The 15,585-nt window shown below is 37.4% G+C and overlaps 1 protein-coding gene across 2 annotated transcripts in view; it reads left to right on the top strand.

The window, feature by feature from the left end:
- The window catches only part of RAD23B (RAD23 homolog B, nucleotide excision repair protein), a 96,520-nt gene extending 85,813 nt beyond the window's left edge, over positions 1-10,707 (top strand). The window contains exon 10 of one of the 2 annotated variants that reach the window (XM_044684987.1): positions 10,676-10,707. Coding sequence is in view for 1 of the 2 variants with exons in the window: in XM_044684933.1 (XP_044540868.1) it covers positions 1,553-1,666 (114 nt within the window). In the remaining variant the exon portion in view is untranslated. Of the gene's footprint in view, positions 1-1,552; positions 3,256-10,675 lie in introns of those variants that run through there. The other variant, XM_044684933.1, reaches the window with a different exon arrangement.
- The last annotated feature ends 4,878 nt before the right edge of the window (positions 10,708-15,585 follow it).

Here is a 15,585-nt window from a genome sequence, read left to right as displayed (position 1 = left end):
TCACTTTGCATAAATATCAAAGGTTCTTGTAGTAAGATTGATCCATCTCTTTATCCTATCCCCATTAAGCTATATGTAAACAAATTATTAGATACTAGGATTGGTCCATAATAAATTTGTTCATGTGAAAAGCTTCAATAATAACCCGACAATGAACTAGATAAACCAGTTATCTCCATGAATTTCCATTTTAAAATATTCATAAAAGTTATCATTGACAATTTTTGTGAGACCTATTGCTGTTTAATAACTTTCTAAATGTACATAGGAAAAATAAATTTAACATTCAGTAAATAAGTATTAGCCAAAATCTGTTAAATTAGGCAGAATAAGAACCGTTTGATGTCTTTACATCACAGAAATCTTTTCTTAATGTAATCCTAGAGAATGATTTCTAAGTTATCCTGCTAAGTAGAATTTTCTTTAGTAATAAAAAGTATTAGACATTTTCTGATGAAATGCTAAATAAGTTGAAATAAGTTTAAGTAGTAAAACTCTAATATCTAGAGTAGTATTTTATTCAGACTTCTTATGTAAGGCTATACAATAGACTTTTTAAAGTGTAGGATATGATCTCTTCTTAAAACAACAATAGTAATCAAATGAAATTATCCAAGTATTATGTTCTTCCAGTTAATAGTCCTTCTCTTCTCATTTGTATTGGAGGATTATAAAACCAGGTAATCTGTTGCCATTTTAACTATTTGGATTCAAATAAACAGTGCTTTTATTAAAATCCTATTCCAGTACTCTCAGGTAGAAGCAGTTCTCCAGGCTAGTGATGGGCAAACTACAGCCTGCGGGCCAGATGAGGCCCCCTGGAATGTTCTGTCTGGCCACTGTGACATTATTCCTAATCTGGCAAACACAATGAGTAGGATACAATACAATGAAACTTCGAAAGAGTTGCCTTAGAAACAGACTGACAGAGGAGCATTTCCTTTCCTTTGGCCCCCTCTTTAAAAAGTTTGCCCATCACTGCTCTAGATAATTAAGTACATAAGAAGATAAAATCCACTAGCAAAAAGGTTAAAAAGCAATCATCAAAGAGATTCCTGGGGACTTCCAAACTCCATTTTTATACTCTTCTTGCCTAAAGGACCCGCAGTTGGAACTCAGATCAACCTGGCTAGTCAGATCAATCCAAATTGCCCTGTGTCTACCACTCAACTTTTTGCCTACCACAGTCCTGGCTTACATTGTGGATTGTAGGAAGTTAATGTACATATCCATCTTGTTCAATAATCCTGACCCACTGTATATCTATTCTTTTGCTTGTGGGATAAGGAAAAGTAAAGTTGATAACATTGGTGTTCTGAGTATCTAAACTTCTGGTTTATGTGACTAATCCACATGTTTGAGTTGATATGGCTTGAAATGTTGAAGATTTTTTGGATCTTCAGCACATTATTTGATGAATGATTATTTGGTGATAAAAGATCCATTATATTTGAATTTGTACAGTAGCAATTTGCACTTAATAATTTGTTTTATATGCTACAACAGATTTGTTGGATTTTATCTCTAAATGAATTTTTCTTTCTCTTTCCAGTTAAAGGCATTAGGATTCCCTGAAGGACTTGTGATACAGGCTTATTTTGCTTGTGAGAAGAATGAAAATTTGGCTGCCAATTTTCTTCTACAGCAGAACTTTGATGAAGATTGAAAGGGACTTTTTTAAATCTCATACTTCACACCAGTGCATTACACTAACTTTGTTCACTGGATTGTCTGGGATGATTTGGGCTCATATCCATAATTCTTGGTATAAGGTAGTAGGTGGTTGGGGGTGGGGTGGGAGGGGATATAGGAAATAGGGCAGGAATAAATACAGTGCATGTCTGCTTTAATTTAGCAGATGCAGAAAATCCACACAGTGTAAAATACTATACAACCAAAAATCAGCTTTTGCAGGTATTTAGTTCCTTCTATAAAACTATAGGTAACTTTTCCTAGGTTTTCACTCTTTTTAGTGTACTAGATCCAGAAATTTAGTGTAATGCCCTGCTTCTTGTTTCTTTTGACTTAACATTGGTTTTGGAGAGAGCCTTTTGCTACCTAGAATCTACAATCTCTATTTCATGGCAACACTGGATAATGGCTTTGTGAAATTCAAAAGATTTTTGGAGCAACTGTAAACATAAATGCCAAATTGTAGGTGGTTATTTTTGCTGCTTCAAATATGTATGAAATTAGTGTAAGAAAGCCCATTCTTTCATGTTAATTGCTGGGGGGCAGGGAGAAATCCTTTCTGGTGAAAATCATTACTGCTATTTTAAAATCCCTTGATCATTGAATGTGAGACCCCTTCTAACATGATTTAAGAAGCTGTACACATACAGGCAAAGTTATTTTCCTGTTGATGATTTTTTTTCTTTTGGTGAAAAAATGGTAGAAACCTAATTACTGTTTACTTCAATGTTATATTGCAGTAAAAGTTTTAAAATAACCATTGCATGTTTGCTTTTGATGTATCCCATTGTGAACTGAGCACTTTTGGGGCCAATGGAGAAATGTAGCATTCACTCTCCCTTCTCTCTCCCCCCCCTCAGCAGAAATGTTTTGAGTTCCAACTGCTACCTTTTTTTTTTTTTTACTGATTAAAAAGCTGATCCAATATAAAATTGAAGGAAATATTTCAAAACTAGTTTTCTGATGCTTGTACACTTTTTCCCCTTTCTCATATCGGAGTATATGGCCAACTCAAGCCACTGGCAATGTATTGCTTTCTTCTTTAAAAAAAAAAAGAAAAGAAAAAAAGGTGCATAGAACTGTCTCCAGCATCTTTTCTTCCATTAGAACATAAAGGGCAAAATCTATTGGGAGGGTTGGGAAATGGAAGCTGGTAAGATATAAAACTTTGGAAAATAGACAAACAATCAAGGTAACTCATGGCATATTAAAAGGAAAATCTTAATAGCAGTGTTGGCTTTCTTTTGTTTTGTTTTACCCTTTTTATTCCCTTTCGTAAATCTTGGTATTTGGTCCTAAGAGGGGGCAGGCATCTACACTCTTGTTTCTCAAAGATATTTTGGCCTAACATAAACTTAACTATTTAAAGAACTAATTTTGAATTTATTTTGACTCTGTGATGCTGAGTAGGAAGATGAAGTTTGCACAGATTTTTCCCTGAAGTAATCTCTTGCAATATCCTTAGCACAGCTTGATGATGATGCTTTTTTGAGCTTCTCTGTCATGCACTCGTTACCTTCTGTCTCCTATGAAAATAAACGAAACTATGATTTTTTCCCACAATGCTATTATGTAGTTTAATTTTTAAATGTCTGTCTGAAAATGTGAATACTTTTATCATGTCAGTTTCTTAGTGTAGCAGGCAGACAAGTCTATTAACTGATCGGTCTAATCACATCCCAGCCATACTTGTCTTAAAATGAAGAAACTTGAAGTTTGGGTCCTTTGTCATTAAGAGTTTGTGGGTTTTATTGCATACCACAGATAAATAAAATCATTGTTTGGAATAGGTTATCTGATGCTAAAAGGAAGAATAGGAGAGAGTCTTCATTCTTCCACTTATTTTTGGTATTGTTGATATCATATCTGTCAAAAAGATAATAGAAAATGTTAAGTTGTTCAGGATATTATGCCAATAGGAAATGAATTTGTGCTATGAAATGGAAACTTAAGGCATCTGAAAGAGGAAATGGAAAATTTTCTTGTTTTTTAATGTTTTCAGTTATTTGAGTTAAGAATGCATGCTATGAAGAATTAAGATAGAATTTTATCTTATAATCACTACTGATAAATAAGTTGGGGTTCCAGTTGCTATAGTCATTGTTAACAGACAATTCTCTCCAAGCAAATTAATTGTTAATGATAAAGGACCTTTGGCAACTATATGCATGCAAATACTTAATGACAAAAAAGCTCATTCTTGTGGGAAATGTGGAGGAAAGTGGGATAGGTTATAGTATAGCTAGGTTGAATGACTGGATCTAAATGAATGACTGGATTCATTAATGAATCAATGTCAGCCTTGAGAGAAGTCTCCACTGAAGTAAGTGCCTTTGAGACTTAAACTATCCCCGAAAGGGGGTGGGGGTGGGGGGAATAGTCTTATCTCCTGTAGTAATAGATTCTCTCATGCTAGAAAATTTTCAAGCAAAAGCTTTTGAGTTTACTTGTTGGATATATTGTAGCAGGTATTGTTCAGTGTAGATTCAACTAAAAATACCCTTTTAGATCCTTTAATAATTATGAGATTCTATGATTTGAAAACAAACTAAAAAAAAAAACCACTCAGCCTTTTCCTTCCCTTTGTCCAAATTTCAGTAATGGCTTATGCATGGTTTTGGAAGAAAAAAAGAAGAAAGATTAAGCAAATTTATATATCCCCATAGAATAAACCAGACTACTTTTGTCAGATCTCAAAAAAATCTCTTTTCTCTTGTTCCCAATGGTTTTGAAATACTTGGCAAAGAAGATTTTATTATCCTTGGCCTGCAAAAACTGCAAATAAACTCAATCAAATCAAAAACACACCACTAAATACTTAATGCATTGTGGCTTCCTTATTGACCCAAATGTATGTTGTTTTTTTTTTTTTATTTTATGACAGTGGATCAAAGAAGACTTCATTGACATATACACCCTTACAGAAATATTTCCAAAACTTAACCTGAACTTTGAAATAAAGGCAAGGATTCTCTAATGACAAAATGAGGATGCAAGTACATTTTGGGTGTGAGGAACAGCTTGTATGAAGGCACAGAGATGAGAGATGGAATGTGTAAGGGTACAGAAAGTGGGTCAACCTAGAACTTACAGTCTGTGAAAGAGTCATGTGTAGCAAGCTTGGCACTGAATGGCTAAAATTGTGCAACAGGTGGCTACCAAGAGTCAAATTTTTTGGATTCTAAATTTTTCTTTTTGAATTAACCCTTTTGTTCTTATGAAATACGAATTTTTAAGTGCTAGGAGGTCCTTTTGTCATATACCTCTAATAGTGTATTAAAAAAGCACTTATTAGATTTTCCACTAGTAGAAAAAGAAAGATACTCCCTGTATTTTGTTGCATTCTCTTTTTTAATGGAGGAGACAACCCATTTAGGAGGTTTGTACTGCAAGTCAAACTGATCTTGCATCTTCAATTGATAAAACCAAATTTATTCTTTAGTGGAGGAAATTTTCTTTTCTGTTCTTGGTAGCTGTGACTACTGTTGGAATAATTTGCTTTTTTAAATATCCTTCCCAGTTCCCCAGCCATCTTTTCACTAGTTTTTGCCTTCCAGACCTTTTTGCCTTCGGAGATTTCATCTCATTGAGTGTTCTACTCTATTCTTGTGACTTCTTTACTTGAATCACTCTTTTAGGCAGACCCCAGCCATATTTCACTAGCTACTCCCTGGCCGACTTCTCTCAAACCACCTCTGGCATTCACGTGCTTTCTTTTCTTCACTGCTCTGCACATACCCTGTTTTGGAACCAAGATCAGATCAAGAGCTTATGCCAGTTCTAGATGCAGTTGGGTGGCTCAGTGGAAAGAGCATTGGCCTTCAAGTCAGGAAAATATAAGTTTAGTATCTAAGAAGTGTGACCCTGAGCAAATCGTCACTTAACTCGGCCTGCCCCAGTTACCTCAAGTGCAAGATGAGAATAATACTCACAGGACTGTTGTGTGGATTAAATGAGGTATTTGTAAATATTTTAGCATTATGTAGTACAGTTCCTGGCCCATAGGAAGCACTTATTAAATACTATTCCCTTCCCAGTCTATTCTTATGGTTCCATTACTCTTTATGTTTTGTCTACCACCATTAGAAAATACTAGAATATAAGCTCTTTAAAGAAAGAAATTGTCTTTGCTTTGGAATCTGTACCTTAGCACTTAACATAGGGCTTGGTATTTAATAAGCACCTAAACTGCTTTTGCATTCATGTTAAAAAAGATGGTGCTAGGGACACAAACACAAAGTAAAAGGCTCTGTTCCCTAAAGCAGCTTGCATTCAATTGGGAAGAATGGGGAAAAGCATTTTAATGCTTGTAGTATATCAGTTTCTTAAGCACTGTTGCTGCAAAGGACAATAGAAGTCTGTGCTTTCAGAGAGTTCATATTCTAATGGAGGGGTATAAATAGTTATTAGATGTGCACTGAGTGAGAGATAATCTCAGAAGAAAAGACTTCTAGCTGAAAGTTGGATTTTACAGAGTAAAAATTAGAGGGGGAGAAGGGGCAGCCAGGTAGATGAGGTAGAAGTGAAGTGAACATTGAACTAGGACAGTTGATGCAGAAGTGATGAGGTAGATGAAAGGTCATGTGTGAAGAACAATAAGTAGACCTATACAGTGCAGAAAAAGAATAACGAGGGGGGAAAAAGGGAAAGTGTATGAAAGTAGATGATTTCATTAACATTCAATATGTGGGGTGAAGTCAAGAGGCAAAATTGTGAACTTGGATAACATTAGCATGGTACTAAATATAAATAGTGCTAGGAAAGTTTTAAAGAAGGGAGGGTTTAGAGAGAAAAATCTATTCTCTTTGGGATGTAGTGAGTTTGAGATGCCTGGGGGATGTTTCCAGATGCTCAAAAGGCAATTGGTAATTAGAAATTACTAAAGCTTAAAAGGGAAACTAGCTACTCTGGGTGGGGGGGCGGGGCAGGGCAGGCATCCACACTGGGCATGATGTAGATAAAAGTCCAGCAAGAAAGGCTAAGAAGCTAGGAGCCAGGAGAGGTGGAAAAGAACAGTGTCATGAAAACTAGAAAAGTATTCATCAAATCATCAGAACTGTTCAATGATGCAGAGAGGCTGACTGAGAGTGAGTACCGGGACAAATTTGTCCATTTAAGATGTTACTAGTTAACTTTGGGGAGGTAGTTTTCAGTTGAATGATTTAAGTTTGAAGGCAGGTTGTAGAAGGTAGAGAAGGGATAAAGGGAAGGGATGGAATTGAATGTAGGTAGCTTTTTCAAGATTAGTGGAGGATTTTTTAAAGACATCATTAATCAAGGATTTGTAGATAAGGAGAGAATAAAGATGAGGGTAATCATATGGAAAATAGAGGAAGGTGTGGGATCCAGAATGCATACAGAATCCTTGTCAAGGAGAAGGGATATTTTTTCTCCAAAAGTAGAATTCATAGAAAGTAAAACCTACAAAGTGGTTTCCAGGAGAGGACACAACTAATGTGAAGGCCAATTTGGGTAGCAAAAGAATGGAAATTGCAGAAGACCTCATGACATGTAGGGATTGATATGATAAATGGGGAGTCGTGGACAGGAAAGGGAGCTTCTGCCTAAACAGCCAACAACTTAGAATCCCTGAGAACTGAACTACAGATGACCTTCAAAGAAGCAGTGATAATGTTGATTTGATTATTAGTCCCAGTCTTGATGAGGAGGTGGTAAGGGAGATGAGACAAAGCATGTGCTTTGACTAACTTTTGACTGCTTAGGACCAAGTCACTGGATCTTCTAGAGATAAAGGCTGGGAGTCTTGGAGGCCTAGGTGGTCATAGATAAAAGTTCTGTTTAAGATAGACTGGACCAAACTTGTTCTGCTCACAGGCTTGCTTTAAATGTTAAAAGCCTATCTCCTAGAGCAGTGATGGGCAAACTGCAGCCCCCTGAAATGTTCTATCTGCCCAACGACATTACTCCTAATCTGTTGAATACAATGAGTAGGATACAATACAAAGAAACTTCAAAAGAGTTACCTTAGAAACAGACTGAGGGATGAGCATTTCCTTTCCTTTGGCCCCCTCTTTAAAAAGTTTGCCCATCTCTGGCCTAGAGGATGGAAGACTTAAGAATCCCACAAATGTCACATGGAACTAGAACATTCACTTGAAGACCTCTAGTGAAGGGGAATCTGTTACTTCCCAAGGAAGCCCTTCCACTTTGGGATAGTTCTAGTCACAAGAAACTTTTTATTGAGTCTCAAGTTTGCTTCTCCAGTTTGTTTTATCCTTGGCTTTTGTTTTTGCCTCTGGGGTCTAGCAGAGTAATAATGATAGCTAGCATTCATATAGTGTTAAGTTTGCAAAGCCTTTATTACATATCTTTTATGGGCCAGGCCCTGTACTAAATTCTGGAAATGCAAAGAAAGGTTAAAAAAAAAGCTATGGGGAAAAAATACATAGACAACTATAGATAGATCTAGACAGGATAAATAGGGTGTAGCCTTGGAATGAAAGCACTAAAATTTTAAGAAAGACTGAAAATCAAGACTCTGCAAAAGGTAGATTTTGCCTGGAAACTTGAGTCAAGCTAAGAGAGAGTTGAGGAGAGAGCGTTCCAGGCATAGGGAACAATGGAAAATGCCTACATTCAGGAGATGTGTTCCAAGAACAGCAAGGAAGCTGGTTTCACAGAATCAGACTGGTACATGGAAAGGAATAAGATAAAAGAAATCTAAGAAAGGGGCTAAATTGTAAAGCGTTTTAAAAGCCAAACACAAAATTTCATATTTAATCCTAAAGAAAATAGGGAACTTAGTAGTGTTTATTGAATGGGGCATGGTGGGGAAGGGCTAGGACGATCAGACCCTTACTTTAGGAATATCACTGACAACTGAATAGTCTGTGTAAAGTGGTGAGAACCTGCACCAGGGTGATGGCAGTATTAGAAGTGAGAAGGTATATTTGAGAGATGTTAAAAAGGGAGAAATAATGGATTTACTTGAAAAACTGATTGGATATGAGTGGTAAGTGACTCAAGCATAACACCTAGATTTCTAGTCTGGGTAATGATTGGGAGAGCGATAGCACTTAGAAGGAGGATTTAGAGGGGAAGATAATGAGATTTTTACATGTTTAAGGTCTACAGGACATTCAGTTTGAGCTGTCTAATGGGATACTGGAAATCAGGAGAGAATTTTGGCCTGGACAAGCAGATCTGTCACCAGCCTATGAATGATCACTGAAACCATGAGATGTGATTACCATGTGAATTAATTAGTATTGAAGGAGAAGACAGTCCTCCCCCATTATCATAGAGCCTTGGAGGGCCTCATAGTTAAAAGGCATGATCTGGATGAAAATCTTGCAAAGGAGACTAAAGGAATATTTAGACAAGTTGAAAGAAAAGTAGGAGAGACCAGGATAATGAAGACCCAAGAGAGAAGAAAACATTGTAGAGAAGAGGGTGATTGATGGTGCTAGAGGCTGCAGAGAGTTAAGAATCAAGAGGATTAAGAAAAAGACTAAGATTGAATAATTAAGAGATCTTTATTAACTTCAGTGAGTAGTTTTTTGTGATTTTTTTTTTAATCCTTACCTTCCATCTTTGAGTCAATACTGTTTATTGGTTCCAAGGCAGAAGAGTGGTAAGGGCTAGGCAATGGGGGTCAAGTGACTTGCCCAGGATCACACAGCTGGGAAGTGTCTGAGACCAGATTTGAATCCAGGACCTCCTGTCTCTAGGCCCGGCTGTCAATCCACTGAGCTACCCAGCTGCCCCCTATGTGAATAGTTTTGATTAAATGATGAGGTCAGGAGCCAGATTGCAAGAGTTCAGAAAATAGGAAAGAGTGGGGGCACTTAGAACATGGAGGAACCTATTAAAGGCAGCCTTCTAAAGGAGTTTAACCCCCAAAAGGAAGACGGTGGATGAAAGCAAGTGGAGATAGATGGATCTGTCTTAAGATTTTTTAAGGATATTGGGAGATGCAGATGTGTTTGTAGGCAGGAAGACAGTAATTGAAAATTAATGAAAGCAGGGAAGATTTGTTGCATGATTTCTAACTACAGGAATGTAATTAAGAGAAACTGAGTCTCCAACCTATAAAAAAATAATTCATTCAGAGAGGGCCAGACTTCTGGTCAAGACCAAAAAACCCTGAGCACTGTGAGAGACCTTCCTCTATATCCCGAAGAATATCACAACTTTTATACCAAGTTTTAAAAATAATCCAAGACCATGTTTAAAATAGAGCAGGACGTACTTCTCATTGATAGAAGTCACTTGTTGGAAAAGGCGGGAAGTGAATTGGTCTAGCGACACAAAGTGGGGTTGGGTGGTACCAGGCTCCGAACCCCGGGGGGTCATGCCTAGTGACTATGCTAGACCACAAGTTCAAGACCATGATGATTGCTGAGGGTGCCTCTAGAGCAACTTTGAAGGGTGGGGCTGACACCAAGACCTGTGCTAAAGCAGTTATTTACTTAATTCAAAACCTTAGTGCTTATCCTAAAATAATCACAAAAAGCCTACTAAAATCATGACTTATGCTCTCTAAGATTTACAATGATGATGATCTCAAGACTACTGCTAACATTACAATCTAATCCTCATAGAAACAGTGGGGGATTTTTCTCTCAGACGAAAGGAACAAGCTGCCAGGAAATTGGGATCATTTGTGCCTTGGCAAGAAGGACCACCTTTTCATGTGAAAAAAGGTGAAGGAAGAGATGGCGACATCTGAGTGTCACCAATTTCTCAAATCAAATATTTCTTCCTCTGAATAGGGCCAAAATATTTATTTTACTTATCTCTTAGGTTAATTGCCAAGAAAGTGCTTCATTCATCTTATTGCTCCATAGAAGGAGGAGCTATTATTATAGTCCAGCATCCTAAATTTAGAAAGGAAAATACTTTCAAGGTCATCTAATCCAACCCCCTTCCTTAATTTTACATACTAAGAAAATGAAGCCAGGAGCAGCTGGGTAGCTCAGTGGATTGGAGAGTCAGGCCTAGAGATGGGAGGTCCTAGGTTCAAATCCGGCCTCAGACACTTCCCAGCTGTGTGACCCTGGGCAAGTCACTTGACCCCCATTGCCCACCCTTACCACTCTACCACCTAGGAGCCAATACACAGAAGTTAAGGGTTTAAAAACGTAAAAACAAAGCCCCCCCCCAAAAAAAAAGAAAGAAAATGAAGCCTCCAGAGATCAAATGACTTGCCCAAATTCACACCAAGTAAATACCAGTGACAGGATTTGGACCTCCCTCAGATCCTGCACTTTCCCTGGGGGCATTCCCTTTCCCAAAGATTACAAGGTCCTGGGATTTGAACCTAGGTCTTCAGACTAAATCTGGATCACTTCTTTCAGTGTTTTAATGGATGGAATTTTCAATGCAATATCAAAGCATTTCAGGATATTTCAAAACTTTCTAATAGTTGTGGCAAATATTAAGGTGCCTCTGATTTGAGCTTAGAATTTAGGCTTAGAACTTGACTGATGCTGGCTTTTAAAATAAGACAAGATCAGGGGCAGCTGGGTAGCTCAGTGGATTGAGAGCCAGGCCTAGAGACAGGAGGTCCTAGGTTCAAATCTGGCCTCAGATATTTCCCAGCTGTGTGACCCTGGGCAAGTCACTTGACCCCCATTGCCTACCCTTACCACTCTTCTGCCTTAGAGCCAATACACAGTATTGACTCCAAGATGAAAGGTAAGGGTTTAAAAAAATAAATTAAGACAAGATTGGTGGGGTACATAAATACATATTCACACATTTATAAATATATATTGTATATATTTTCATATATGAAAATTTATTTGATTATTTAATTAGCTCTCAAAGGCAACTTTCCATTCGCATTACTATGTACCTCTTCCCAAGTGTATTGTTATATTGTTTACTTCCTAATATATGGCTGGCATCCATGCAATTTTCAAGAAGACCCAGTTTTCTATTCTCTCAATTGCTCCACTGTGGCATGTGCTAGTGAGAGATGAAAAGAACTTTTGGTTGATTCTGCTCTAAATGGTCTAATCACTTCTGGCTCTACCATGCAGCTGTGGCCTTCATGGTCTAGCCCAGTGATGGGCAAACTTTTAAAGAGGGGGCCAAAGAGAAGGAAATGCTCATCTGTCAGTCTGTTTCTAAGACAACTCTTTCAAAGTTTCATTGTATTGTATCCTACTCATTGTATTTGTCAGATTAGGAATAATGTCACCTGGCCAATAGAACATTTCAGGGGGCTGCATCTGGCCCGCAGGCCGTAGTTTGCCCATCACTGCTCTAGACCAATGTCAGACTGCCTTAAGCTTGGACTTTAATGTCTTTGTTTCCTTAACTATTCATACCAGATAAACTCATTCTTTAATGCACTCATCATATAAATATTATCCTAACCCTAAAAACAAACAGCTGGACTCACAGGGCATAAGGTACCTAATCTAATCCCTCTTCTGTACCCAGGTATGCCATTTGTGTAGATCTAGTCCTGGGGATCCTAATCTCTAAGGAGAAGGAGAAGGGAGCCACACGTCCCTTGTTCTCATACTCTTTAATTCATCAAACTCCCTCTCTGGAACCCAGAGATAAATGTATAGATATCCCTTCCACCCTGAGGGGGTTAGGGGTGCAGCTCCCCTTGCAATCTGAAAAATCTGAGTAAAATTTTTTGGTCCTCTCTTTGTACCAGAAAAAAAGTATTAATTTTTTTCTTTATCTTTGATAAAGTGTTTCTAGGACCTTATGTGCATTTATGAGTTATTAAACTTTTAAAGATATCTATATTTCTAGCATTTGAGTGTCATCTGCTAGTTTTCATGTTCTTTTTACAAACTTTAACTTTTTATTTATTTCAACTTTAAAAAAGAAATTGTGTATACTTATGATATTAAAAGATAAAATATATTTATTATATAATACTATACATATATTTAATCTATTTCCAAGTCTCTAAACCTTTTCCATGTTGTCTGCTGGCTTTTGCTTGTCATCTGTAGCCTCCTCAAAACTCCCCCAAAATTTTAATTTCTTATTTTGACCATAGAACTATGAAGGGGAAAGTCTTAATGTAGAAGGGATACCTGTACTTATAACTTGGGTATAATTAAAGTCTGTTTCCACAAAGGAGCCCCTAGGTGACATAGTGGATAGAGTTCTGTTTTTAGAGTAAGAAAGGCTCATCTTCCTGAGTTCAAATCCAGCCTCAGATAATTACTAGCAATGTGACCTTACACATTTCACTTAACCCTTTCTGCCTCAGTTTCCTCATCTGTAAAATATTCCTGGAAAAGGAAATGGCAAACTACTCCAGTATCTTTGCCAAGAAAATCCCAAATGGGGTCATAAAGATTCAGACTTGACTAAACAACAATTTCCCCAAAAGTGGGGAAATAAAGAGGTTCTCAATATACAATTTAAATCAGCCCTAGGACAGGTAATTTATTCCTATTCTTAATTAGCTTTTATTGATTTGAGAGTTTTTTCTCACAATTTAGATCAAACCTCAGACAATACCTCTCCCATCTATACAACTTTTATCCATACCTTTCCCTCTAAAGTTCAAAAGGAGGATCCAACCACTTTCTTTTTTTTCCCCAGCTTCCCAGGTGAACCAGTGGAGCCCTTTGGCTGTCTACTCATCGTCTGTTGCTCATACCATGGGATGAGCCAATCTTCTTTTTCTGTTATATACAATTCTCTGATAATGCCATTCATTCCTCTTCTTCCTTAGAGTTCATCATTGTTTATATATGATTATGTAAACAAGGCATCTTCCATCCTTATATCAAGACTATTTGAGATTTCTTGGCAGATATAAAAATAAAAAATAATCCTATTCAAAACTCTTTGATAATAAACATTGACCTAGGCATAAAATAGAGATTAATGGTCAACAAAAGCATTCAGCTCTGTAATGGAAGAGAACCAATACAGAGTCTAGGTTGAGAAGGTATTCCCTCTGAATGGCAAGGTGCTTCAGATGCTCCTTTTTAATGATGCCATTGTATTGATTGCATGAAGCTCCAAAACACTGAAGAACCTACCAAGAGAGATCGAAGATCTGGTCAGGTATTTACATTGTGTTCAATTTTGGATGCATTTTGGGGAAAACATTGATAATTTAGAAAGTATCTGTTAGTCATGAGAATAAACTCCAAAATCTGAAATCGTTTTAGAAAGAAATTTATTAGGTCATTTGGTAGGGATAGAGCTAGAAAAGTGTGACTCCTTTCATGAGTCTTTGCAAGGCTGCATTATATAAAATTCAAAAAGGAGCAAAATAAGGATTGGTCTCATATAGGTCATAGATAAGGGCAGCTAAGTGGCACCATTGATAAAGCACCAGACCTAGAGATAGGAAGACCCAAGTTCAAATGTGACCTCAGATATTTACTGCGTGACCCTGGGCAAGTTTTTTAACCCTGTGTGCCTCCATTTTCTCATCTGTAAAATGAGCTGGAGAAGGAAGTAGCAAAATACTCCAGGATCTTTGCCAAGAAAACCCCAAATTGGATCAGAAAGAGACAGGATTGAAAAGACTCAACAATAATAATAAAGCAGTAGTCTCCAAGAAAAGGGTAGTTTGAGATATATATCCACAAATAAGTCAATCTAATTTGGGGAGCCCAAAACACAAGTTTTGAGTGGATCCAAAACAAGCAGTGCAAAGAATCTAAGCATTCCTTACAACCATCCAGCTTTCCTAGAGTGTCTCTGAGATCGGTCTGATCTCATTAGTAAGCTTTTTGGGTTACACAATTTTCTGGCAACATAAAGCTACATTCAAACAATATTGATACATAATAATCCACACACCCAAAGGAAAGCAGCCAGCCTGGTAAAAGACCTTGAGATGTTGTCCCTTGCAACCTGATGGAACGAACTGGGAATATTTAGCCTGACAAAGACTTGTGAGAGTAGGACATGATAGTCATCTGCAAGTTTTGGAAAGATGGCTATGTTGGATTTGAAATCATAATTTCAGTGATGTGTCAAATGGAAATAATGATAGCACCTACCTCATAGGTTTACCAGTGAATCAAAAAAAAACCAAACATTTAGAAATCACAAAAAAGAGGCAAAAGGACCTTGTCCTTGAAGAGCTCCCAGAGAGACAACAAGCAAATAAATATGTATAAACTATAAGATAAAGAAGGAATAATTAACAGAGAGCAAGCACTATACAAAGGATTGGGGAAAGGCTTCCTATATGGATGTTAGGATTTTATTTGGGACTTAATGAAAATCAGGGAAGACAGTAGCCAAAAATGAAGAAAGAATATTTCATCAATGGAAGATAGCTAAAGAAAACACATTGAGATAAGGTGGAGGCCAGTGTCCTTGGATAAAAGAGCATGTATCCAGGAGTAAGATGTAAGAAGATTGGAAAGTTAAGAAGGGGCTACATTAAAGTTAAGAAGGACTAAAGAGGCTTTGTATTTGAAGGCAACAAGGAACTAATGAAATTTGTCAGGGGTGTGGGAAATAATCAGATGTGTGCTTTAGGAAAATCACTTTAGTGGCTAAATGGAGGATGGATTGGAGAGGAGTGAGACTTGAATCAGGCAAACACACCAACAAGCTTTTTCAGAAATCTTGGCATGAGATGAGAGCATACACTGGATAGCTTATCACTATAGGGTATCATAGGAGAGAAGGGAGCATATTGGATAAATGCTGCAAAAGTGAAGTTGAGAAGGCCTTGGTAAGAGCTTGGATATGGCGGGATGAGATATAATGAGGAGTCCAGGATGACTCCTAGGTTGTGAGCCTGAGGGATTGGGAAAATGGTGTCTCCTACAGTAACGGGGAAGGAAGGAGATGGGAAGGGTTTAGGGAGAAAGATAATGAGTTTGATTTTGGACACATTGAGTCTAAGACATCTACTGCACCACCAATTAGAGTTGTATGAAAGGTGGCTGAAGATACAAGATTGGATGTCAG

This window comes from Gracilinanus agilis, chromosome 1, assembly GCF_016433145.1.
Source record: "Gracilinanus agilis isolate LMUSP501 chromosome 1, AgileGrace, whole genome shotgun sequence".
In the NCBI taxonomy this organism is placed as follows: domain Eukaryota; kingdom Metazoa; phylum Chordata; class Mammalia; order Didelphimorphia; family Didelphidae; genus Gracilinanus; species Gracilinanus agilis.
This window is presented reverse-complemented; position numbering and strand designations above follow the sequence as displayed.